The sequence below is a fragment of the Lemur catta genome, chromosome 21 (genome assembly GCF_020740605.2).
Source record: "Lemur catta isolate mLemCat1 chromosome 21, mLemCat1.pri, whole genome shotgun sequence".
Classification (NCBI taxonomy): Eukaryota; Metazoa; Chordata; class Mammalia; order Primates; family Lemuridae; genus Lemur; species Lemur catta.
In genome coordinates, this window is record NC_059148.1 from 10553966 (window position 1) to 10581176 (window position 27211).

At 53.1% G+C, this 27211-nt stretch overlaps 1 protein-coding gene and 3 gene segments (V, D, J or C); all 4 read left to right on the forward strand.

Moving 5' to 3' along the window:
- LOC123625663 (immunoglobulin lambda-1 light chain-like) overlaps window positions 1-27211 on the forward strand; it is a 995149-nt gene that overhangs the window by 715498 nt on the left and 252440 nt on the right. The window lies entirely within an intron of this gene.
- Window positions 1-27211, forward strand: part of LOC123625660 — a 636038-nt gene that overhangs the window by 402987 nt on the left and 205840 nt on the right.
- Window positions 1-27211, forward strand: part of LOC123625661 — a 628644-nt gene that overhangs the window by 389891 nt on the left and 211542 nt on the right.
- Window positions 9884-10365, forward strand: LOC123625682. The segment is given in 2 exon segments: window positions 9884-9929; window positions 10085-10365. Coding segments are annotated over 2 exon segments (327 nt in total).

Genomic DNA, 27211 nt, shown 5'->3' on the forward strand with positions numbered 1-27211 from the left:
CCACCAACAAACCAGTGACGACTCTGGCGATGAATCTCCGTGGCCTGCAAACTCTGTTTTAAAGCAGCTTATGGGACCCTCTTCTCTTTGTCCTCAAATTTCCCCTTCGCCCCAACCTTTCTGGATGTGCCTGTGGTCTGTGCTCACACGCATGTCCCAGCTTGCAACCCTCCGCTATCCCCAATGACCTCTTTCACTCTGGACCGCCTGCGTCTCTGAGTATCTTTCCAGGTTGACAGAGAGCACAGAACTCATGGAAGACATTTTGTTTAAGGACAAACACAAACTATCTGGCTGCCCCTGACCAAGGTTCCCATATATGTGGCATTAGACATGAACAATAGATCTGAAACGTTTGAAGCCTCAAAGGATATCCTGGTGACGTTGTAAATTGCATTGAATACATACATATCAAATAAAATATGCTCGCATATGAAATAATAAATTAGTAAAGTACGTGTAATTATTAGTGATATCCACCTATAGTTAAGGGGAGAGAGCGGCGTCCTGCTACGCTCTGTACTGTGCTGTTTCCGTGTGTGGAGCCGGGTGAGTTTCGTTTATATTCTGTGTGTCTGTGAGGCAAGAGATTCCCAGAGTTTGTTTTTGGTTCTTTTAGTTTGTCTCCCTGGGAGTTTTGTTTGCGTTTTGTTGTAGTAGTTGTTTTCCGTAGTTTTTTACCCTAAAGGGAACAATTTTTGGCAGTGGCCTGACACTTTCTAATGAAGGTGCAGATGGGACTGTCCTTGTCGCCTAGGACACCCAGTGCCATGGTCACTGCCTGACGTGTGGCCAAGTGTGTTGCCTCTTGGGTCCCGTCCTTGTCGGGCTTCCTCGCTCAGGGACAGAAAGCAGCATCACACCACTGGGCCTCAGCAGGTGTGACCTCAGCATTACTGCTGACCATCCTGCCATCCTGTGGCCCCTGACCTCTCATTACTGCTCACTCAGTGAACCCCAAGGGGCTCCCAGGTACCAAAGAGGCCAGGGGAGGGGTGACACTTCCAGCACCCTGGCATCTGGCAGGGGTCTGAAGACAGGGAAAGCTGACCCTCCTGCAAGTGTAATGCACAAGAGGGCCCCTGTGTGGCTCCGTCCTGTCTCAGGGAGGCCTCGGTGGCCTTGCTGAGCTGTGGGTGCTGGTGCCATGACTCAAAGCATAAGGGGCAGCTGTGCCTGGAGGGTCACAGGTCAGGGCCACAGAGAGCCTCTGTCTGCAGGAAAGCCCAGGAGGTGGCCAGTCACTTGTGATCTAAGAGTGCACAGCACGAGGCCAGGAGGGGCAGTTCCTTCCATCAGAGACCCTGGGACAGCTAAGCGCCATCGGAAGTGGCCCAGAGACTGCAGGACACAGATGAAGGGATCGACAAAGCTTCTACAAGGAAGGGCTTTCTGAGGGCACTAAAGGAAGTTTCTGCTCATTCTAATTTGTAAGCAAAAACTGTCAATGTGCACTATGTTGCCCCCAGAGTATGAGAAGACTAAATGGTGTGTCCATGTGTCAGTAGTAAGGTCATCAAATGAAGGTCCCTAGAGGGAGATGCCATCCGTGTCCTGTCGTGCCTGTGTTCCTGCATAAAGATGGCACCGTCAGGATCCTGTCTGCAGAGACCGTGGGTGACGCACGGCTGCTTAGTGACCCGTGGGTAGCCTGGAGACAGGGTCCCGTGTCCCTGCGGAGCTGGAGGCAACCTGCGGCCCAGACGCTGTGGAAACAGGCACCGAACAGAACCAGTGAGGCAGCCGGTAAGAGCGAGTACTCGCTGCTGTGGACTGTAGAGAAACAGCAATGTGAGAAATACTCTGTGTTGGGTACGGGGCCCTGAGGGACGGTAACGTGGCGTCAGGTTTCGGGTGACCCGTTACGAGGCCCCGTTATGTCCCCGGGTTGAAGATCAGGCAGTTCTGGGCTGTGAAGTGGAGGAGCAGGGAATAGTCGCCCCTTTACCAACCAGGCTGGGTGTTAAGTTTCAGTCTCCAAAGGCCCCGTGTGGAGTCACATCAGCCACATTGGTTATTGTAACTGGGGCTCATGGGGTCCCGTCTTGTCCAGCCAACTTAGAAGCATCAAAGACTTACTTTAACTTTAATTCATTATTATTTTAAAGTATCTCAGCTCAATAGGGGACATCTCAGGGCAGTGGCCATTGTAACGATGGGATATTTGGGCAACGCTACAGTGAGAGTGACACGTAATCATTTTCCTTTTATTTCAGTTTGTGACTTTATTACAGTTAATGAGGTACAATGTTTAAGTTTAGTGGGATCCCCAGGTAGAGCTATAATCAGAGCCCAGTACTGGTGATGCCCATATGTTTTGTCAGTTAGTGCTTTCAGCAAATGTTACAGTTTCCTTAGGACCTGTGCCGTAGAGGCGCAAATGCCAAGCGAGCTGTTTTGGATAAATTCATCATACACAAATTTTAGATTTGCAATTGGACCATATTGTGGAACTTTAAAGATTTAAGCATGGATATAGTATGTAAATATTGTAGATGTGTGTATATCACTTATGAATATATAGAATTTCTTTTTTTCAATTTTCTTACCCTGGTGCTGTGGGTTTTTTTGTTACTGTTGGTTTTTAAAAATACTAAGTACTATGAGGCTCATATCACATTTGCGAGATCTGCCATTTATCACTTCTTAAGGTTTAAAACGTATTTCTCTGTTTCTTTGGTTTGTAGTCACCTAACGTGGCAGTCTTATCTCTGTCTTTATTATCAATCTCTGTTGTCCAAAGTCAATGGCCTTCATTGTCCGACTTGGAATCTTGATCCTAATTTGACTGGACACAAGCCTGGCATGAGGAGCACAACAAGGCATGTGAATGTCCCCAATGTCACCACTGACACAAACTCCTGTTTCACCTGCCATGCAGGGAGCAAGGGGAGTGTCCCCACCTCTGTCCACAGCACTCAGGGAGGACAGTGCACCTGATTAAGAGGAGAGGGTGGTGACCAGAGGGACCTGGGAGGCCTAGGATGAGGAAGGACGAGGAGTCGGGCTCTGACGGACGGCAGGGCAGGGAGGGCTGGGGGGTCAGGCTCTGAGCTCAGTCTCCTGCATGGACTCTTGTCCCCACTGACTTCTGTATGTGGACTTTGGCAAAATTATGTCACCTGATGATATTGCATCCCTTATCAGGAGATTGGAGGAGAGGTTGTGCCTTGAAAATAGGGCTGTCATGTGGTTCACATGAATGTCCTCTTGAGGTTACACTTGTAAAACACTCAGCCAAGGGTCTGGCATATATCAAGGGCTCAGAAGCTGTCACTGTGCATGAACTAGTGACACCTGTAGAATGGCATTCCTCCTGTGGGCAGCAGAGGACACTGTGGGCCTTGGTATGTGCAACCTACTAACTCCAAGTCCCCTGTTAGAGCTCAAGTGCAAAGACCATAACCTGATGCTTCCTTGGGAGCCCTTTTTATTAGGTGAAATCCACTCTCCACTCCTGACACCCCCTGGCCCTTCTTTTGAATTAAAGAAATTACCAGCATGGGGCCCTCAGGCTCAGGGCTCAGACCAGAGCTGAGAGAGACACTGGGGGATGGGACAGAGCAGTGTTCACTGCTCACCAGGGAGCTGCCCCACAAGTCAGGAGAGGGAAGGAAGTAGATTTGCATGAAGAGACTCCCCTCCTGTGATAAGACAGCCCTGCAGGTCCCTGCCCAGCTGCGGGCTCAGAGGCAGAGCTCTGGGGTGTCACCATGGCCTGGACCCCTCTCCTGCTCCCCCTCCTCACTCTCTGCACAGGTGCTGCCCCAGGCTCAGCCCCACAGCACCAGGGATCAGCCTGGCCCTGACCTTCAGCTCAGCACAGGGGATGCTGCAGGGCGTGGGGCCCTCTGGGAATGAGACCCTCAGCCTCAGACTCACCTCTCCTGTCCTCTCTTGCAGGTTATGTGGCCTCTCAGGTGACTCAGGTGCTTTCAGTCTCTGTGGCCTTGGGACAGACGGCCAGCATCACCTGCCAGGGAGATGGCATAAGGAGCTATTATGCAAACTGGTACCAGCAGAAGCCAGGCCAGGCCCCTGTGCTGCTCATCTATGATAGCAGCAACCGGGCCTCAGGGATCCCTGAGCGATTCTCTGGCTCCAAATCAGGGAACACGGCCACCCTGACCATCAGCGGGGCCCAGGTTGGGGACGAGGCTGACTATCACTGTCAGTCATTTGACAGCAGTGGTAGTAATCTCACAGTGACACAGGCATATGGGGAAGTGAGACAAAAACCCCTTTAATGTCTGTGCCACTCTCTTCCTCCAGCCCAAGGACAAATCATGGCAGGTCTGGCCAGGTCACTCAGATCTGAGACCTCTGGCCTGCCTGTCCCTCAAGTCCTCCAGGCAGGCTGTGCACAGGGTAGGTCAGGAGAAGATTTGGGGCTGTCAGGCTCTTGGTCCCTAGTACTGTCTGCACTAGACTGTGACTTGGTGAGAAATGATTCTGATTGTAAAGAAAGAAAGTCAGGAGAGAGGGACCCATGTTTCAAGTGGTTATGGGGCCTGGATATCCACATACATGGTGACTAAGCCTGTCCCAGAGCCTCTACTCATGCCCAAATATCCCAGAATATTCCTATGAAACACCTAGGATTACCCCCGGCTAAACCATGCAGGCCTGGGACTCTGAGCAGAGACCAGTGTGGTGCACACTGGAGACCTGCTCCTCAGGGCAGACCCACCCACCTTGTGCTGCTGGCGTCCCTGGAAGCTCCCAGCTGTGCCCCCACTGGGAACTGTTCAGGCTGCAGAGACTCCCCCACCAAGGTTATGCCCCCTCTCAGAGTGTGCTTACATCTAATAATCGCCCGAGACCCCAATACCAAGGCCCTGTCTCAGGGTAGCATGAACTTGAAGGGCCTCCCAGCTGGGGCCTCCATTGTAGCCATATTCCAGGTTTCCCAGTTGTGCCTCCTACACCTCCTTCCAGAGAGAATATCCTACACCCCCTGCATGCAGTTTCCCTCTCAGAGTCTGATTCCACGGAACCCAAAATACAGAACACTCTACAGAGTATGGAATAAGAGAGAGCTGCTCAGAGACACAGCTCTGGAATCAGCAATTATTTCTGAGCAGTCGTGAGCACTGTGTAGAGAGAAAATAATCACCCAAAGACATTTGAGGGAACAATTTGCAGGGCTCTCTCTCACACACACACACACACACACACACACACACACACACACACACACACACACAATCTGGACTATGCTTGTTTCTACAACCAGAGCGGAAAAGCACCTAACTAGGGACATGAAACTAATCAGTTAGAAGAGCTTTGCCCCAGTACCAGGGAAAACTAGCTATGGACTGAGGTCTCCTGTCCCAACGAGGACAGTGTAAGAACAATCTGAGTAAAGATTAAACTTTCTTCCCATTACTTTTCTGTATCCAAGAGAAAAAAAAATATGTCTATACAGAAATATAAAAATGCCACTTATCCCTCAAGGAAAAACTCACGATGTCTAGAATCCTATCAAAATTCCTTCAAGAAAACTGGAAAACATGAAGCATAACAAGGAGCAAAGTTGAGCAATATGCCTTTGCCCTGAAATTGCACAGGTAATAGACCTTCTAGGTTAGGGTACAAAAGAAGCTATTATAGTTGTATTCTATTTATTCTGGAGGGTATAGAACTTATTCAACCTGTTAAAGGGAAAAATTGAAGACATGAAAAAAAACCGCCTGAATTGAATTTCTAGACATGACCACCAGAATGTGTGTGATAAAGTATACACAGGATGAGATTGACAGCCTAACAGATGCTGCCAAAGAAAAGATTGGTGAACTTGAGGACACAGCAATAGGAACTATTGATAGTGACACACAGAGAAAACACTCAAAACACAAACAACAGCACACCGGTGGAGTTATAGGACAAATCCATATAGCCCAAAATGATGTAATAGGACTCACTGAAGGAAAGAAGTTGGGGTGATTGATTGAAAAACTATTTAATGAAATCATGACCAAAACGATCCAAATTTGTTAAAAACCGTAAACCTTCTGTTCCAAGAATTGCAGCCAAACCCAAGATCACAATACATTCGGAAATGTAAATACAGTAAGAAACTCACCAAACACACGTCTGGTCAGATCACTAAAGAACAGTGATGCAGGGACACTATTAAAGGAGAGGCTGGCACGGTGGCTCAGACCTGTGGTCCCAGCCCTGTGGGAGGCTGAGGTGGGAGCAGCTGCAGTGAGCTCCGAAGGTGCCACTGCACTCCAGCCTGAACAACAGAGCAAGACCCTGTCTTACAAAAGAAAAAAAAAGATGTAGACAAAGAAAACCCCAAAGCAACCAAAGAGAAAATCCATGTTAGGTACAGGACAGCAACACAGCAATAAGGGCAAACTTGTCATTAGAAGCAACGCAAGCAAGAAGACAGGGACCCACACCTTTAAGTGCTAGAAGAAAAAACTGTCACCTTGTATTCCTTGCTCAGTGAAATATCTTTCTAAAATGATGACAAAAAAATAAAAAATAAAAATTTCCAAATATATATAAACTTACAAAGTGATCATTCACAAAACCTTACTAAACTAAATAATAAAGGGCTCCCCCATACAGAAGAAAAATGATACCAAAGAGAAATCTGAATCTACATGAAGAAATGACAAGTATTAGCCATGGTAACTACCTGGACAACTATGTTAATATCACATAATATACAAACGGAAGGAATTGAACAGTGCTATAGAGCAGCTAGACTTAGACAAATACAGGACTCCCCATTTCAGAAAAAAATAACTTACCACCCAAAGCAATCTCTAGATGCAATGTAATCACTATCAAAATACCAATGACATGTTTCACAGAAATAGAAAATAAATCCTAAAATTTGCATGGAACCACAGAAGACCCCAAATAGCCAAAGCAACACTGAGCAAGAAGAAGAAATCTGGAAGCATCGCGCTACCTGACTTCAAGGTATGCTACGCAGCCATAGTAACCAACACATCATGGTATTGGTATAAAGACGACACACAGACCCAGCAAATAGAAGAGAGAACCCAGAGATAAATCCACATATTTACATCCAACTGATTTCCAGAAAGGGGCCTAGAACACACATTGAGAAAAGAACACGTGTTTCAATAAATGTTGCTGCGGAAATTACATATCCACATGCAGAAGAATGAAACCAGGCACCTATGACTCACCATACGCAAAAATCTACCCAAAATGGGTTAAAGAGTTAAACGTAAGACCCCGAACTACAAGACGACTAGAAGGAAACATGTGGAACCTAAGGGAAATGTTTCAGGACAATAAAAGGATTTACGGCTGAGACTGAAAGCTGAAGGCCCCCCCAGCCCCAAAGTCCCCCCAAGTTCTGCTGAGGACTCGCAGCCCAGCGCCCCGCTCTGCCCACACCGCTCCCCCTTCGTGTCCTCTCCGTGGTGCTGGGTTCTCTGCTCCGCCTGATTCCCACACACTCCTCTCTACGTGGGACTTTGCTACCTTGGGAACATGACCTGCTGCCCTTGTTTTTTTCTCCTTTTGTGTTACTGGTGGTGTAATTTACATGCGGTACAATCCAGCCTCTCTAGAGAACTTTTGTGACTTTTGACACACGCATCCAGCTGTGTGAACACCTCAAACAAGACAAGTGACAGTGTCAACCCCCATAGGTTCCCCAGGCCCCGCTGGAGTCACACCGTCCTCCCACCCCAAGCCATGGCCACTGCGGATCCGCACTCCTGTGGTTCTCCCTGCGTCGGAACGTCACACACACGAAATCACAGCTGGGCAGCCCTTGCCTGTGGCGTCTTTCACTCAGCATCATGCACTAGAGATCCCAGGCTGTCGTCTGTGTTCACAGTTCATTCCCCTGGTGTGGCTCAGTGGCATTTCCTTGTGAGAAGAAGCACAGTTCGCTTGTCCATTCCCAGTGAAGTAACATTCGGAGGGTTTCTGGTTCCACTATGGCTGGTGCAGAGAAAATCTGAAAAAGAATTTGGTAGTAAGTTTTTGCGTGCACCTCAGAAGGAAGGGGAGTCTCACCTGCCTGCGGTCTCAGCAGGACATGACCATGCTCCGCCTGGCCCAGGACAGACCTCAGCCAGGAGGGTGGGGATCGTGGCCATGGGGTCAGTCCTCAGGAAGGTGACTGTGACCTGAGGCCTTGGAGGCCAAGGCTGATTTGCTGACCTGACACCAGACGGAGGAAGCTGGGGCCCCACCCCTTCCTGCTCCGACCCCGTGCTGCCCCCACAACTGTCCGAGAGTGGACCCAGGTGTGTGGAGTCCTGAGCACCCTCAGGAGGAGCTCAGGGAAGGGGCTCTGCAAAGGCTCGTTTTCCACAGGGAGGGTGTGGGTGCTCCCAGCTGAGTCAGCAGGACGTTCCCAATTTCATTAGAACAACAGACGAGGCTGGTGTAGAAATCCTCCCCCCACAAATGCCAACCAGTGTGCGATGACATGAATATAACAGTAATGGAGAAAACATGATGATGATGTGATGATGGTGATGGTGATTTAAACACACAACTGGGATTTTGTGCCAGAAACTTCAGGTGTTCCCAATTATTAACACAATGCAGCTGTTCTCATTGGTCTGGGGACACAGTCTTGGTGCACAAATACAGGAAGTGCGGGTCCCTGTAGGTTGTCACACAAGTTTCTCTTGACTTTTGTGTTTTTCGGAGAAGAGCTACAGATTACCCTGCAGGCTCCATCGTGTGATCAAAACGCATGGACCAGAGAGGGGCATTTCAACCCTCAGACCCAGATACAGAAATTGCAACCGCCCCACCTGCCTGCACATCGCATATCTGAGCTCTCTGTGCTGGGCTGGGCAGGGCAGGGGGTTAACACTGGCACAGAGTGAGGCTGGACTGACTGGTCCCCACCCACCAGGTGACAGGTCAGTGGGGGAACCTGGAGGAGGGAGGCTCCTGCTCTGAGTGTCCCCCACCAGCAGGGGGCAGCAGAGCTGCAGCTGGAGCAGCAGGAGAGAAGCTGGGGCTGCCCAGGTGGGGCTGTCCTTGGTGCAGTGACAGGATGCACTTTGGTGGAGGGACCACTGACCACCCCCCTCCAGACTCCACACCCTGTGCAGGGACGGTGACCCTCACAGTGACCACGGGGCCCAAGGTGGGATCGTCAGTCAGTTGTGGTTTTCGTGTGTTGTTTCCAAGTTTACATGAGACATTGATGACAACAAAATGAAGAATGGAAGAGCTGAGGGTGACAATTGCTAGTCCACTGTCGGGATGGGGATGTCACAGAAAGAGCCATATCCCATGTGCAATGAGACCAGGAGCTGTCACAAATCCTCAAACACAGGGGGTTGTTCAACAAGCAGATGACTCTGTAGTGAATGAGTCACTGTAATCCTAACAACAAAGACAGACATTTACATAAAGTACCCAGCAGGGAACTTAGTGAGTCTGGGGACCCAGAGGGGAGATGGAGGAGGAGGAAGAGGATGGTCTGGGTCCCCCTTATGCTGGGTCAGGTATGGTCAGTTATCTCAGCGCCCAGCTCAGCCCCATGGCCAGGCTCCTGGAAGGGACATGGCCCTGCTGAGCCTGGCTCAGGACAGACCACAGGCAGGATGGTTGGGACAGGGGTCATGGGGTCAGTCCCCAGGAAGGTGACTATTGTCTCAGGCCTTGGAGGCTGAGGCTCATTTGCTGACCTGAGAAGCACATGGAGGAAGCTGGGGCCACACCCCTTCCTGCTCAGTCCCTGTGCTGCCCCCACAGCTGGGTGAGGGACATCCCCCAAGGAGGAGGCCCAGGGGACGTGAATTTGCATAAACACCAAACACTCCCTGCCCCACAGGGCCTGAGAGGGAATAAGAGAGGCCTGGGGTGGCCCAGCTGTGCTGTGGGCTCAGAGGCAGAGCTCTGGGGTGTCACCATGGCCTGGACCCCTGTCCTGCTCCCCCTCCTCACTCTCTGCAGAGGTGCTGCCCCAGGCCCTGCCTCAGGCTCAGCCCTGACAGGACCCCAACCTAGGCCTGCCCCAAACCCTAAGCCCAGGGTAGACAGAGCCTTTGGGTTAAACCCCCTGAGAACGGGTCCTTCCCTCTTAACCTCTTTCTGCTCTTCTGTCTCGCAGGCTCTGTGTCCTCCTATGAGGTGACACAGCCACCCTCGGTGTCAGTGTCCCCGGGACAGACAGCCAGGGTCACCTGCTCTGGAGATTTACTGGATAAAAGATATACTCAGTGGTAGCAGCACAAACCAGGCCAGTCCCCTGTACAGGTGATATACGAAGATAGTGAGCGGCCCTCGGGGATCCCTGAGCGGTTCTCTGGCTCCAGCTCAGGGAAGACGGTCACCTTGACCATCACTGGGGCTCAGGTTGAAGATGAAGCTGACTATTACTGTCAATCATAAGATAGCAGTGGTACCTACCCCACAGTGACACAGGCAGATGGGGAAGTGAGACACAAACCCCTGCCCTGTCTGTGTCACCTCTCCCTACAGCCCCAGGAGGACGGTGGACAAGCCATAAGCAGGGCTGGCCCAGGTCACACAGACCTGAGAACCTCAGACTCCCTGTCCCTCCAGCCCTCCAGACAGGCTCTGCAGAGGGTGGGTCAGGGCTGGATTTGGGGCTGGCAGGACCAGACTGTCCTGTTGCCCAGGGTGTGAGTTGTGCATAGAGGGTCTGAGTGGAAGAACAGGCAGAGAATGACATCGAAGTGGGGATGAAAAGCTCAGAGGGACAGGGGACTCTCAACCCTCCAGTTCAATACACTCAGTGTCGTGTCTCCTGCAAGAAGCCTCCTCTTTGCAACTGAGACCTCCAGACCAGCAGAGCAGAAGGCAGGGGAAGGGGACATAGCCTGGTTTCCAGTGGATCCCTGAGGACATTAGTGAGTGGAGCCACTCCAGGCCACCCTGGCACTCCTGGACCCATGGATGCTGGTTGTGGGGACACAGTGTCACATCCTGGGCACTGACTCACAGCATGTGCCCTGTCCTGGAAGACATGGCCCCAAGGGCACATCAGAGACCCCCTGGAGTGCCCTGACAGTGGGGGCATCTGTACCGCTCAGGTAATGATTCTGGCAGAAGCGCCGCTGCCAAGAAGCCAGTCGCTATCTGGAGCAAACGTCAGTTCTCGGGAGAAGAAAGAATTTTCCCTGCCACGCGGGAAGACGTCTAATGAAAGTCATCTCGAGCAGGTACCTGGCTGTCCCCCCAGGGAACGGCAGCAACACGGAGCTCATTGTGGTCTCTGCTGTTGGCGCATGGTCCCTCCACAGTGGCTGTCACCGGGCCAGCTCCAAGGCGTGGCCTCTGCATTAATGAGCCCCGGGACACCCTCTGTCCCTGCCACCGGGGCACTTTGTAACTGAGCCCATTGGCAGTAACAGCAGGGGCTGGAGAAGGAGGCTGTCTGGTGTCCACAGAGCCACCATCCTGTCCCCCTCCTGTTCAAATCACATCCTTCTGAGGTCAGACTCTGGTGACTATGTAGCAGACAAGTGTCCTCACCCGCTCTGCCCACTGGGGGAGGTCGATTCACATGTTTCTCCTCCACACATGTTTGTCATCAATATTCTGATTGATCTCACAGAGGCAGATGTTGACATCACTCAGGCCCTGCCTGTATGTGCTGTGAACCCTCCCCTGGGTAAGCACCGGCTGGAAGGAACAGACGAGGATGGACAGAGTGACCCTGTGCTCCCTCCCACAGCTCGCTGGGGACTCGCGGAGGAGTCTGCAAAGGTTCACAGGGTGTCAACTGCAGTTCAAGGTTTTCTTCACTCAAAAGGAACCCTTGTCAGAGAGTCAATAGTCAAGCACCAAAGCATGACACTGTTCTCCAATACCTGCTAAATTTAAATATCAAGTAAACACAAAGGTCATTTGTGATTATTAGAGGATTGAGAATTTATATAAAAATGGAAACTTTTCATAATACAAATCCTAATTTTACACACTACCCTAACATGAAAAAATATGTAGAATATTTATATTGTAATCATGGTATTGGGCAAATTAGTGCAAACACTGCAGTAATTTTGGGAGAACACTTTGCTGGGATGGGTAAGTTCACAGTTGCTTCTCAGTAGATGCAATTGCCCACTAATGTCAGTGCTAACAGACTGAGTTGTAGTGTGTTTGACCGTGGTGTGCTCTTGAATCCAGTTCAATCAATTCTTGCAGAAAACATGAGCCACTTTTGTCATAGTGGATGCAAATATTGAATGGAAATGATATTTTGGTGCTCAGTTCGGTTACTGGAAAATTTTTAAGTATGATGGAAGACGTAAATGTAAATATATACAAATCTACCTTATCAACCTAAACTTTATGAAATCTAAATTAATATGAAGTATTTTCTGAAGAAATGTTATATCCAAGTTGAGATGTGCTATCAATATGTATCACAGTTAGAATTTCAAAGATTTATTATTAAAAAATGGAATATATCCAAAAGTGATATTTCACTTACATATGTAATTAATATTTTCCACATTTTTTGTTAAATGAATTAATTATTTTAATTAATTTCCTTTTTTTGTTTTTTGAGACAGAGTCTTGCTCTGTCACCCGGGTAGAGTGCAGTGGCATCATCGTAGCTCACTGCAACCTCCACCTCCTGGGCTCAGCAATCCTCCTGCCTCAGCCTCCCGAGTAGCTGGGACTACAGGCACCCGTCATCACACCCGGCTAATTTTTCTGTTCTTTGTAGAGTTGGGGTCTTGATCTTGCCCAGGCTGGTCTGGAACTCCTGACCTAAAGTGATCCTCCCACCTCAGCCTCCCATACTGCTGGGATTACGGCCATGAGCCACTGTGCTTGGCCCTCTTATTGACCTTCTGTTTCTCATTTTCTGTGGTAACTAGAAACTGAGCATTCCTGGGAGGCTCCCATGCTGTGGCTCCTGTACAGCACTGGAAGGGACTCCCCTGAGGCCATAAGGGATTTGTCACCAGCAGGGGGCAGCAGTGCCACAGTGGGGAAGGCCCTGGGAGAGGCTGAACCTGCACAGGTGAGACCTGAGGAGGAGACGAGTCCTGGGGGGTCAGCAGGTGTTCAAGGTCCCTCCCCAGACTGGCAGGTTAGGACAGTTCATTCCATCCCGAGATGCAGCAAACACACTCTGAGTGTCACACTCAGACCTGGCTCCAAGGAAACTGATAGAGATGCCAGGTGCCAATGAGCCCTTAACTAGGAAATGCATCAGAGAGGTTCCCGCTGTGGCCCAGGAAGCAGAGCTTGGGGGTGTCCCCACTGTGGCCGGGACCCCTCCCCTGCTCACTCTCTGCACAGGTGCAGCCTCCAGGCCCTGCTCTCGGGCTCAGCCCCCACGGGTCCTAGGCTAGGCCTGGCCCCGACCCGTAGGCTGGGGACGCTGTATGGGGATCTCCGTGGAAATGATCCCCTGAGTCTCTGACTGCCGCTCTGTCCCCCTTGCAAGCTCTGTGTCCTCCCAGGGGTGCTCAGGGCCATGGTGCAGACAGTCCTCAGCTGCTCAGGATGAGACAGGGACGTCCCTGCTCTGACTTGGTACCTGCAGAATCCAGGCTGCTGCCAAGAGTGGGCTGTCAGTGTAGCGACAAACATCCTCATGCAGTGCTGAGTGATGGTTTTACCTAAGTCTGAACACAGGACCCCTGACTGTCAGCAGGGGACGGGCTGAGGATGACGTCACATGGAGGTGACAACAAATTGGCCTATGACATGGACAAAGGGAGACTGAGACACACACATGCTGTCATCCCTAGCCTGGCTCACAAGATCCACCTTCATGAATACGCTTGGAATTGGGGTCACGAGACCAGAATTCAATGTTGACATTGGCCTCCCTCCCCCCCTCTCCCTCTCTCTCTGTCTGACACTGAAGCCTTTATTTGCCATCTGCTGTGACGCACACGCAACACTGCCTCCCAAGAGTTCCCTCGAGGATCTCAGGACATGGGGTGACCCCTGCCCCATCTCCAGGTGTCGTCAAGCGTCCACACCACAGGCCCCTCATCCTGCTCTTCCCTTACCCAGGTGCCCCTCAGAATGCTGCCAGGCCCAAATTCATGCCCCAGTCCCCTAAGCCCCATTGCCACTTCATCCCCAGGCTCCTGAGGGTTCCCCCTGGGGACGGCAGATCCTCCGACCACGCAGGCTGCTGGTGTGTGTCGGTTCTGGGCCGCAGCTGCAGCTGCCAACGGACACACTCCCAGCCCCACACAGGGCGGCAGTGAAGGGCAGAAGGAGCCCAGAGTGACCAGGGACAGCCACTCATGAACGTCCCATGGGGCTCCTGCTGTGTCCTTGGTGTCATCCTGTGGGAACCAGGACGTGCAACCCGTGGTGAGACTGCTGAGCTCCCAGGACGGGGTGTGGCAAGGCCAGAGTGGGTCGGAGTGAACACGCGCTGGGCGGGTTGTCCTTCCTCTGACTTTGGGGCAGGAGCCACCTTCACCTGACGGTGCCCTGCACCCACAGCCAGCATCAGGAACGGCCACCTCAGAGCCCCCGAGAAACAGCCAAGCCCTGGACCCACGCACAGGGCCACCCAGCACCGCAGAGACATGTGCAGGTCGCCTCCGGTGGACCTGCCTCCTCCTCCTGCAGATAGACGTGCTCGTGCCGTCGCGGGTGTCTGCGCCCTCGTGCCTGGTGTGAGGTAGGGGGGGCACCCAGGGAAGCGTGTCCTCCCCTGGGCAGCAGCCCCTGGGGCAGGGAAGCAGGGACCTGAGCAGCAGCCTCTGATCTGCACCTGGACCAAGGGGGCCCCTGAGCCTGCAGCAGCCAGTGCGGAGCGGCCACCAGGGGGCAGCAGAGAGTCACCTGGCAGAGCCCCCTGGGGCTGGGGGGAGGGGCCTCAGGGAGATGGGGGGAGGCTCTGTGATCACCTGAGACATGAAGGGACAGGTATGCTCTTTTTTCTAGAGTCCTTGACACTGACATGCAAATCCTATCCCTGCAAGGTCTGGCTCTTGCACAATCCCCCTCTTACCCTAATACAAGTCCAAGCACCACATTTACCTGAACACCTGGCATGGGTGCTCAAACTCTGTCACTGTCAGACACGTCTCGAGCATGGGATCTGTAATGTGCCAAAAGTACACACTGGGGAAACTGAGGCACAGCACTGGTGATCTGCCCAGGAAACTCACTCAAGGGCAGGAATTCACAGTAACTTCATAGCTCTTTAAAACTCCATTTGTGCTTGGCAAAGAATTTAATTCAAGCTCAACTATGAGAGATTGTGACCTGAGGTAAAACCCTGCAGCTGTTAAGCCTCATGGTGTCCCCTGTGGAAGAGGTTCCACAAATACAGACAGACTCACCTCTGAGCTCAGCGTGGCCAGCACAGCCCAGGAGTGAGGCCAGGAAACAGTCAGGGCTGGAGATGTCAGCTGAGACTTGGGGACCAGCATGGGAAGGAGACTCTCTGGGACAGGAAGTGGCTCTGCAGGGGCCGCCCCTCCCCTCCCTGGTCCCCTGGGGCTGAGCCTTCTCTGGAAGCCACAGAGCTCCTCAGGCAGCAGCCCCTGGCCAGGGCTGATTTGCATCAGGGCAGGTCTCTCCAGCAAGGGGATAAGACAGGCCTGGGAGGCACCTGCCCAGCCTGGGCCTCGGGAAGCAGCATCGGGGGTGCCTCCACCATGGCCTGGACCCCTCTGCTCCTCGGCCTCCTCGCTCACTGCACAGGTGCTGCCCAGGGTCCCCCAGCCGCCCAGCCCCAGGGCTCGGGGACAAGCCTGGCCCTGACTCTGAGCTCAGCAGGGCCCTGGCTGTGGTGGGCAGGGGGCTCTGACCCTGCTGCGGGATGAGGGGCCGGTGGGGCTGAGACCCCCACCCTGTGCTCGCTGGTGCCCTGAGGGCCCTTTCATCCCTGGCTGGTCCAGGCCAGGCAGGTGCAAAGGTCTCCTGGGAATGAGCCCCTCGGTCTCAAGCCTTTTCTCTCCTCATTTCTCTCCTTGCAGGCTCCGTGGCCTCCTATGAGCTGACTCAGCCACCATCAGTGTCAGTGTCCCCAGGACAGACGGCCAGGGTCACCTGTGGGGGAAACAACATTGGGGGTAAAAATGTGTACTGGTACCAGCAGAAGCCCGGCCAGGCCCCTGTGCTGATTATATATGGTGACAGCAACAGGCCCTCAGGGATCCCTGAGCGATTCTCCGGCTCCAACTCAGGGAACACGGCCACCCTGACCATCAGCGGGGCCCAGGCCGGGGACGAGGCTGACTATTACTGTCAGGTGTGGGACGGCAACACTGCTCACAGTGACACAGGCAGATGGGGAAGTGAGACACAAACCCCTCTCTCATCTGTGTCACTCTCTCCCTCAAGCCCAGGAGGACTGTGGACACAGCACGAGCAGGGTGGCCCCCACGGGCAGGCTCTGCAGAGGGTGGGCCAGGGGTGGACACTGCCTGGCAGGAGCAGGATTATCTTGTCAATCAGGGCCACTGGGTGAGTAGAGAATGAGGGTCTGAGTGGAAGGACAGACGCAGAGAGACCTCCGTTCACTGTCCTGTCCCTGGATGACCCTATGGTGGTGACGGTCAGACCAACTGCTGGGATCTGTCCTGGGAATGGCCCAGCCCTGCTGACGTCCTGAGCCCGAAGCTCCCACGGCAGCCTGAGGTTCTGAATAGAGCAAACTATTGAAGTGGACATGTTGTCCCCTCCTCAGGGTGACCCACCCACCCGGCCCTGCTGAGCACCCTGCAGCTCAGAGCTGAGCGCTCGCTGGGAAGTGCTGCTGGGTGCAGAAAACTGTGTCCCCAGTGTGTGCTCCTCCCAGAGAGGCCCAGTCTGATGACAGCGTGTGCCAGGATCCCAGCCCTGCCTCAGTTTAGGATGACCTTGGAGGGCCCCAGCTCAGAGCTCCCTGCCTGGGTGCCTGCAGCCTTGGTGGCAGCTGCATCATGATGACTGTCCCCTCTGCCAAGTGCCGCCTCCCTGAGTCCTCGCAGGTCCTCTGTGCCTGCAAATCTCCGTCTCAGAGTCTGATTCCTTCCCCACACCTGCCCACTTGTGCAAGGATATCTACTGTGGCTGGTTAACTTGTCACCAATCAGGGTCCTCAGGATTCCCAAGCTCTCACTTGGTTGTTTGCTGTCTCCCGGGGGCATTTCTCAGCCAGGGTTACTTGTAACCAGAAACTTGGAAAAAATTTTGGAAAAGTGCCATGAGAAGGCACAATGTTCACGGGAGCAGTGGGCCATGTCCCTGCACAGAGGCCGTGCGGGTGTGTGAGTGACACAGTGCATGCTCTGCTCCACAGGACGTGCTCTCTGACAGCAGCTGAACCCTGGCTGCTGTGCTCGGTAGCACTGTGTCCCCTGTAGACTCTGCATGTGACCCCCAATGGAAGGTCACCATAGCTGCTGCACAGAGGGACAGACGGGGGCTGAGGACACCCTACCCCTGATGTGCATCCGGGGACAAGGTCGGCTGGTGGAGGAGGAAGAGGAAGGAACCTGTCCTCTGAAGGTGGGATTTGCAGCATGAATCTCAGCTGCCCATTGCCAGCCTGGCCTGGGTGCACCTTGGAAACGTGGATCCCATGTGCAAGAGGTGAAGGGGACAGTGACGTGCTCACATCTTGCCCCATCTTCTCCCTTGGTTGTGTAACTCGCCCTTCTGCATGTGCTTTATGAGACCTTGTGCTCTGCAGACATGTCTGACGTCTGAATTAGTGATTTTGAAAGTGCAGATGGACGTAGGGACCAGGCCCTTTGGAGACATTTCCCATCCCATGGACCAGTGAACGCGTATCTGTAAGGACTTGCATTTCAAAGTACATGATTTTGAAGAGAACTCAATCTTTGCTAAAACCACAATACAAAGGAAATTCTGACACGTTTGCCTGCTGCTTGGGCTGCAGTGAGGACGGCTCTGTGAGGCCCAGGCTCATGGAGACCTCTCAGGACATCTGCACTGGGAAGTGACGGGGTTTCTGGTCCTCTCGGCACAACCAGGGACAGGTGAGGGACCCGTTCTCTGATCTGCTCCCTGTGAACGTGGCACCCAGGACAGTGGGAGGACACGTGTGTGTGACGTAAGGGACACCACACCCTAGAGATGAGATGTGCTCATCAGCCAGAGACAGCTGCGGCTCTGGGTTTCCAGAAGGACATTTGTCCTCCCTGAGGGGAGACCTGGAGCAAGGAGGGAGCTTGTCCCAGGAGTGAGCAGGACAGAGTCCCCCTGGTCAGTGGGCAGGAAACCTGCTCGTGCTACGTGAGACCCGGGACGACTCACACCACACCTGTGCAGGATCCCCTGTGATGGCCACGGCTACCTGTGAGCCTCGCTCTGTCCCCACACGGGACAATCCTTCACCTAAACTTTAACAATTGAGTGACAACAAGATACATGACAGGAACCATGTATTTCTATCTGGACATCTCAGTGGAGTGTCACCCTGTCCCCAATGCACGACCCATGTAGATTCTAGAAATGTCTGTTCTTAAAACATTTCTTCCCATCACGACAGGGTCAAGCACCTGAATCAGACTCAATGTGTTGAGGGCAGGGCAGTTAAGCACCAGACTCAGGTGGCCTCAAACGACTGGGAGGACACAGGGCTTGTTAACAGCAGAGGAAGTGACAGTCTCCACTGTGGCTCAGACCAGAGCTTCTGACATGTCCAGGAGCTCACAGGTCCCCTGAGGGTCTCTCTGAGATGCAGACGCCGCCTCGGCAGGGCTGGGGGGCCCAGACTCTCCATGTCTGGCACTTCTCCATGTCTGGTGAGGCTGGTGTCGGTGGTCCTGCCAGGACCACACTTTGAGCGGATGAGCCCTCGTCACCCTCCTCACTAAAGCACAGTGACTCTCACCTAAGGGAGGTGCCTTCTGCTAATGAAGAGGGACCATGTTTCCCTCCTTCCATGATGTCTTAGTCTGATGTCTGTTCCCAGGAATGAACACCTGAGGCTGGGTGATTTCTGAAGAATAAAGGCTTATTTGGCCCATAATTCTAGTGGCTGGAAAGGTCACGATTGGGAGCTGCATGTACTGAGGGCCTCAGGCTGCTTCCACTCATGGCAGAGGAGAAGGGATTCGGCATGTGCAGAGATCACACGGGGAGAGAGGAAGCAAGAGAAGTGGGGAGACGTCGGGCTCTTCTGAACGACCAGGTCTCTCAGGAACTAACAGAGTGAGACTCACTGTCCCCAAGGCAGGGTGTTCGTCTACCCACGAGGGATCTGCCCCCGTGACCTCAGCACGTCCAATTAGGCCCCACCTGCAACACTGGCGATCACATTTCCCCCTGAGTGTGGGGGGACAAACATCCAACCCACAGCACCTGGCCCCCCGGGCTTGGCCGTGCCCTTGGCCACCCCACACATGTCCTCCCCTCAGGCCTGGGGCCCTGGCTGTGCTGACTCGGCCCCTCCTGCTCCTGGACCCCTGACAGTCGGTCCCGTCTCTTGTGCTGGAGCAGCAGCAGCTCTGGGGTCACAGCCGCGTCTCCTTTTACCCACAGAACAGGGCAGAGCCCGCACAGCTGAGGGGTCAAGAAGCAAAACTCAGAGACCCCAGACGCTGCCCAGGCCCCAGGTCTGACAGGGCAGCTGCCCTGAGCAACCCGGAAGCCCTGCAACCAGGCGGGTTATTGCTGTTGCTCCCCTGCAGGGTGGGGGAGGGTCTCTGTCTGCACCTCCCACGTGATGAGGAAATGAGAACAGACCCCTGCTGAGCCTCTGACTTCTGTCATATCTCAGGGTTCCCTGTCACCTCCCCTGGAATGAGACATCTTTTAGGCTCAAGGCTGAGGCAGTGTGGCCTCCAACTCTGTCCCACCACATGGGAAGCTGAGAACTTGGGAGCATCAGCTCATTGAGGACACCTGGGAGCAGAGGCTCAGTCCCCGCCTGAGGCCTGTGTGCTCAGACACACTCTGGACCTGCTCAGCAGAGGTGTCATGTGTGATGGACAGGTGGCTCCGTGTGCAAGTGGGGACAGTTGAGGGCTGTCACCTTGGGATCCTGCCTCCAGCTACTTTCGTCCACTTCGTGCTGGGCAGGCCTTTCTTTTCAGCTTTTCAGATATTTCTTCTACTGTCCTTACCAAGGAGAGGACAGGGGACAGCTGAGGTGGCTGATTTACAAGTTAGTGCAGGATGCAAATGGCTGGGGAGGGGTCCAGCCCATGTGGGGTCAGGCTCAGTCTGTCACCTGCATCCTTTCAGCCCCACAGGACCCAGGTGTGCCAGGCCCTGAGGGCACCTTGCACTTGGTAATGATGCACTTCCCCCTCCCCACAGTGTGTCTCAGCTCCCTGCCCCTCTTCGCTCTCTCTGGAACAATCCTCAGCTGCTCATCCCCAAATCAGCCTTCGTGTCTGTGTTTAAAAGGCCCTTCCTCAGGGAGGCCACCCACGGGCTCAAGACTAGTGAGAGGCTCTTGCTGCGTGTTCCCATAGGACTCAGCATGTCCCCTTTTGCAACACGCTTAACACATGTAATATCTCATCTAATGCCTCCCGTCATGGCAGCCTCTGCTCTGGGAGGGAGGGACGGTGTCTGAGCACAGCAGTGACTGTGTGTTTACAGAGCACAGGGTGGCTCACATTTGACACTGCAGTGTGTGATTGTGGGACAGGAGGAGGCTCGAGACACTGTGTCACTCCTTCTGGGGCGGGAGGAACGTGTCCTATGGACAATGTCCCCCAGAGCTGCCCGTGCAGCCAGGGTGGACCTCTCCACAACCTGCAGATGATGGGACAATCCAGATCTGTGGTTTCTTAGGATTTCTTAGAAAGAGGGCACCCCAACACAAGGCTGTGAACCTGGTGACAGTATCAACACCTGATGCCACCTTCAAGTCTCACCAGGCACACGGACAGAGCATAAGGAAGCTGTCATCCCAGAGTCTTACCATCTCTTGGAGCACCAAGTGCAGGTTTTCTCGAGCTCGGGACCCATGTGTGAGCATCACCTGCAGTCCCGCCCCTGACCCTGGAGGGATGAATGGTCTCGTCCCCACCAGAGGTGTCATTGTGAAGCCATCAGGCGAGATCTGGCTTCCTGAAAGGGGCTGTTGTTTTGCACAACCCAGGGAGCTACTTTATGGCACAGCAGCCCCTGCAGTGGCCTCTCACTGGGTGGAAGGAAGCAGCGGGTCTGCTGCTGGGAGGGCAGCAAAGAGCAGATTTAGCAAAGGAACAGCAGGGTCACGGCCAAGGTCAACTGAACAGCAATGACCCCTAGAGCAGGGGGGCAGCTCCCAGAGTTGCTGCTGCTGAAAAGGAAGCACCTCAGACTCCAGGGTTGGAGTCACTCTGGACCCTCCACCGGTCACTTGTGACAGACCTTGCGTGTCCTTGCTGGAAGGGGTCACAGGAATAACACAGTACCCAGGGGCTGGGGCTCCAGCCAGGGGGTCTGTCCTTGAAGCCCATTTCTGTCACCTGCTGCTGTGTGGCCGTGAGTTGTTCAACTCCTGGAAATCCGTCCTCACTGAGAGGGAAGAAACTTCCTGGAAAACAAGAGGCTGGGCAAGAACTCATGTCATCATATTTATCAGGTATTTAACACACAACCCCACACACTGTAGGTAGCAATTAGTTGGCAGCAATTATTACTGACTCACTCATGAAAATTGGACTCAGATGGGGAAAAGAGAGCCCAGAGGGTTTCAGAGGGGCAGGAACAACAGACCTAAATGACATAATAATATCCAGGCGTGGGAGCTGAGCTGAGCATCCCAGGGCTGTCTCCTGCCACCTGGCCATGTCTCAGCACCTGTCTCAGGTGGGGTCAGCCAGAGAGGGCAGCAGAGGAGCTGCAGACCCAGGGCTGCGCCTGCATCCACTAGGGGGCGCTGCAGGCGGGGCGGGAAGGGCAGGCTGAGCCCATCTGAAGGGTGTTGAAGGGGCTCTGGCCCCGGGTCCTGGGCCACCCCTTCCTGCCCAGGACCTCCTTCCCCAGCAGACTGGCAGGAGCTGGACGGTGGCCCGTGAGTGTGATTAGAGACCCCACCCGGGGCCCAGAGGGGCAGGCCTGTGAGGGAGGGTCTCAGGTGACAGGGGACACTGTTTGCTGCCTGGAGTGCAACAACTCCTGGGGAAGGAATTCAGATCAGCTGGGGGAGGAACACCCAGGACAGGAAGGGCCCTCCCCAGGGGACTGTGGCCTAGAAACAAAGGCATCTGCAAGGAGCCCAGCCCTGCAGGTGGTGCCCTGAACACACTGTCCCTAGGGGGTCTGTCCAGCTGGCCAGGACTGCCACCAATCACCCAGACCTGGTGGCTCAAAGACAGACTCTCTCTCTCTCTCTCTCTCTCTCTCTCTCTCTCTCTCTCTCTCTCTCTCTCTCTCTCTCTTTCTCTCTCTCGGAGGCTGGAATGAAGGACACTTTCTCTTCTGCTGTTTCAGGAGGATCAACCTCACCACGTCCCTCATCCCGAGTAGACGCCCAGGCTGGTTCCACAGACAGCAAACCAGGGTGTCCCACTGTTATGAACCGTGTTAGCCACCGGCTGTCAGTGCTCCCTGCGTGTCCAGGGTCCATGCACGCTCTGTGACCATCACCAGAGCGAGCACATCTCTGGCACGTGGACAAGAGCTGCTGCCATGGCTCCCAGCCAGGGGAGAACCCCAGTTACTCAAGGGGTGGGCTCAGTGCAGCTGCCTCCCCGACAGAGCCCCCCAGGCCACTGGGCTCATCTGCTTCTCTCCTGCAACTGCAGGTCCTGGTGTCCTGAGCCCAGCTCAGCTCTGCTGTGGCCTTTGCAGCCTAAGAGTCTGCTCCCCTCCCCCTCGTGCCTCAGTGGACTGAGCTGGAGGGAACAGTGTGAGGGGTCCTGCTCCCTCGGCCCCAGTGTCTCTGACCCTCAGTGGCACCAACCCAGCCCTAACAACCTTCCATCTGCAGCCGCCCATCTAGGCTGCATGTTCCCAACTTTAGAGGTCACAGTGCCATGTGTGTACATGTGTGTGCGTGTGTATGTGTGTGTACACCCACATGTTGCTGTTGCAAGGAAGTATTGCCAATATCAAATGTGCAAACCCAGAGCTTTTCTCTTTTCCTCCCCTCCCTCCTTCTCTGCCCCCAGCGCCCTTGTGCTGTAATAAGCATGAGGGTGGGATCAGGACAGTGGTGGGAGGAGGAATGAACATTCATACGTGTTTACTACACGGCAGGCCCTACTCACAGCACTTCCTGTTTATTAATCCTCTGATCTCAGCCACTCCATGGGACGAGGATTTTCAGCATCACCCACTTTACAGCTGGGGAATCTCTGGCACAGATTTTTGCAGATGGGACCAAGACAGAGACAGGAAGAACAACTTGCCTGAGGTCACAACTAGACAGTGGCCGACCCAGGAGCAGAACCTTAGGTCACCTGCCATGGAGGGAGCAAAGGGAGTGTCCCCACCTCTGTGCACACACTCAGGGAGGACAGTGAACCTGATTACAGAAGACAGGGTGGGGACAACAGGGACCCAGAGGCCTGGGATGGGGGGGAGGAGTCAGGGCTCGGGGCGAGAGGCAGGGCAGGGAGGGCTGGAGGGTCAGGCTCTGAGCTGAGTGTCCAGGATGGACTCTTGACCACACTCACTGCTGTCTGTGGACTGTGGGAAAATCGTGTCACCTCCTGATGCTGATTCCCTCATCAGTAGACTGGGGCAGAGATTGTGCCTTAAGCAAACGGCTGCTGTGGGGTTTTAGGAATGTCCTTTGAGGGTGGTGCGTGTCAAACCCTCAGCAGTGCCTGGCATTTATCTAGTGCTAAGAGGCAGTCATTGTGCATGAACTAGTACACAGGTGGGGTGGCATTCCTCCTGTGGACACCAGGGGGCACTGTGGGCCTTTTTTTGGAGACTGGAATAACTGCAGTCCCCTGGTAGAGCTCAGGAGAAAAGGCCATGGCTGATGTTCTCTTTAATCACCTATTAGGTGAACTCCGTGCTCCACTCATGTGACCCTCCTGTTCCTTCTCCTGAATCTGGAAAACTGCCAGCATGGGCCCCTCAGGCTCAGGGCTCAGACCAGAGCTCAGAGAGACACTGGGGGATGGGACAGAGTAGTGTTCACTGCTCACCAGGGAGCTGCCCCACAAGTCAGGAGAGGGAAGGAAGTAGATTTGCATGAAGAGACTCCCCTCCTGTGATAAGACAGCCCTGCAGGTCCCTGCCCAGCTGCGGGCTCAGAGGCAGAGCTCTGGGGTGTCACCATGGCCTGGACCCCTCTCCTGCTCCCCCTCCTCACTCTCTGCACAGGTGCTGCCCCGGGCTCAGCCCCACAGCACCAGGGATCAGCCTGGCCCTGACCTTCAGCTCAGCACAGGGGATGCCACAGGGTGTGGGGCCCTCTGGGAATGAGACCCTCAGCCTCAGACTCACCTCTCCTGTCCTCTCTTGCAGGTTCTGTGGCCTCTCAGCTGACTCAGGTGCCTGCAGTGTCTGTGGCCTTGGGACAGACGGCCAGCATCACCTGCCAGGGAGGCAGCTTAAGGAGTAATCATGCAGGCTGGTACCAGCAGAAGCCAGGCCAGGCCCCTGTGACAGTCATCTATGACAGCAGCAACCGGCCCTCAGGGATCCCTGAGCGATTCTCTGGCTCCAGATCAGGGACCACGGCCACCCTGACCATCAGCGGGGCCCAGGCTGGGGACGAGGCTGACTATTACTGCGGCTCATATACAGGAAGTAACACTTGCCACAGTGGTCCAAGTTCACGGGGAAGTGAGACCAAAACCCCCTGTGAGCTCACTCAGGCACCTCACTACTAATCTAAGGGTCTCATTTGCTTTATTCTTTGATATCATTTTAATTTGAAATAACTACATGTTTAAGGAAAATTTGAAAAAAATAATGTAGAAGACTCCTGAGTAATCCAGTCCCAGAATCACGAACTTTTAACATGTTGTCATAGTGCTTTCTAGTCTCTTTCTCTTTGTGTACACATATAGGCATATATTTTTGTATGTGTGTGTCACATATGTATATATGTACTTATCTAGGTATCTGTACATATTTTATATATATGTATGCACGGAAACACACAGGCACATGCACACAAAATATATTTATTTTCTCAATCTTTTGAAGGCATGTGGCATCCATAAAGCCACTAGGCCTTTACACTTTTGGGGGAATTATAATTCACATTCCATAAATTTCACCATTTTAAGTTGTATAAGTCACTCTTTTTAGTCTGTTGACAGGAACATTCAACCCCTAACACTCTCTAATCCCGGAACGGCTTTATGTCCCTTGGAAAAGCACCTCCCCTGTTACCTGTCACAGTCTGTTTCCCATGTCCCTGAGCCCTGCCACCCTCTCTCTGTCTCTAAGGACCTGCCTCTGTGGGCGTGTCCCACGACAACAGGCATCGCACAGTCATCCCACAGATCCTTGCTCCTTCTTCTCTTTTTTGAGGGAATTCCTTTTTTATGTATTTTTTACTTTGATTAGATTCTCTTGCTATGGCTTCAAAAGCCCTAATGTTTTCCTCTGCAATGTCTCCTCTGGTTTTAGTAGCCAGTGGTGGGTTTTGATTTTTATTTGTTGTTTTTCTAGCAGCTACACTTTATCTTGTTTTGTATCATTTATTGTTTTTGGAAACTGCCTTGCCATCTATTTCAACAGTGTTTTCTCTTATTTCTTGGGATACTTTTACACTAGCTGCTCTACAGCCTTTTTCAGAGAATGCCAACTGTGACACCACTAGGCAATCATCTGTCCATTGTCTCTACCATGTCACTTGAAGTTTTCTTGCTTTTTAGTATGTCAAGTGAGTTTTCGTTCAATCCTCAACATAACCAATATTATGTCATTAAGCACTGGGATCTTTACATGCTAAGTGGATAGTTGCGTTTGCACAAACTACTACGGGGGGTTCAGGCTGCAAGTTCCAAACCACCTTCTGTGGATGAGGTTGTCCACGTCACTGTGATTTACATACATTTGCCCTGCTAGTTACATCTGGGTGTCTGGGTGCACCACTGAGTGTCCTAGGTGGGATCTGAATCGTGATTCACCCATTAATTTCATTCTCAAAGTCTATCCCATCCTACGTAGCCCAGATCGGGGCCTGCACGGCGTGGGGGTGAGGCCAGAATTGATACACGAGTCACACAGTCACTTTCCCAAGGTCATCCCTGTTCACATTCTCAGGGTTCCCAGGCCCTGGGTTTATTTCTTTTGGTCCTTTGGTCTCAACTTTGGAACTTTACTTCCCTGGCAGGGCAGGAACTTCCTTAATGAGGCCATTACAAGGGCCCAGTGGTCCGAGGAGAGGAGAAACATGCCACACGGGTCTGAGTTCCCCTCGAAGGAGAACAGCCCTTGAAACAACAAGGAAAATTTCCTGTTACCTCCAGGGTCACTGCAGCCGCCCCATAGCATATCTGGGAGTTTGGGATATAGAGGGAGAGAGAGAAACAAAAAGGCAAACAAAACGTGCATCTCCCCGACTCACTGTGAGCACCAGGACTTTCCTTTCCCGTCTCCAATCCTGACCAAGAGGGCACGTGTGGGTTCCTTTCTGTTCTCAGGTTTGTGCCCTTCAGCTTTGGGGCTACCTTGAGCCCAGGAAAGGGACACAGAGAAACACTGGGGATCTCACAGTGACTCTGTGGTATTTGAAATGCTGGTGCCATTTACATGTGTGTCACTTTTCCCGGTCCTCAAAGAGCTGCTCTGCGCGTGGGCTGTGGTTTCATACGTGAACCCAGGAGGGGAGACACGGTCCTGTGTGTCACAGTATTGAGATGGGACCTGAGCTCATCAGCAGCCGTTTTAACTTAGAATATTACAGGAGTCTCATCACTGGCAACAGGGAGAACAAGAGAAGCTGAACACGGTGAGAAGCTTTGAGGGAATCAACACACACACGTGTTCCTGGAACGTCGGTGCCTCCTCAGCATCCCAGGGGGGACAGAGGCCAGCTGGGTGGTGCCCGAGGGTGTCTTGAGATGGGGAAACCAAGAAAGCAGGAAACAAACATCACAGTGACCCTAAAACATGAATCACAGTAAAATGAAATTAAATCTTTCAACAAGTCAGAGATTCATGGTGACTGTCACTGTGGTGCAAGCAGTAATGTCTGTTACCAGGTCGCCCTGTCTCACTCTTGGTCACATCTTCCTGGCCATGGATGGTGCAGAGAGGAGTTCATGGTCCTCATTTCTCAGGCTGAGAACCGGGGTCCCAGAAGGGAAAAGTCACCTGCTCACAGGTGGTAACGGCAGAATTGAGAGGAGCAGACTCAAAGTCAGGGTGGTGGCCGGTTCTGCAACTCCTGGTTCCTCCACAG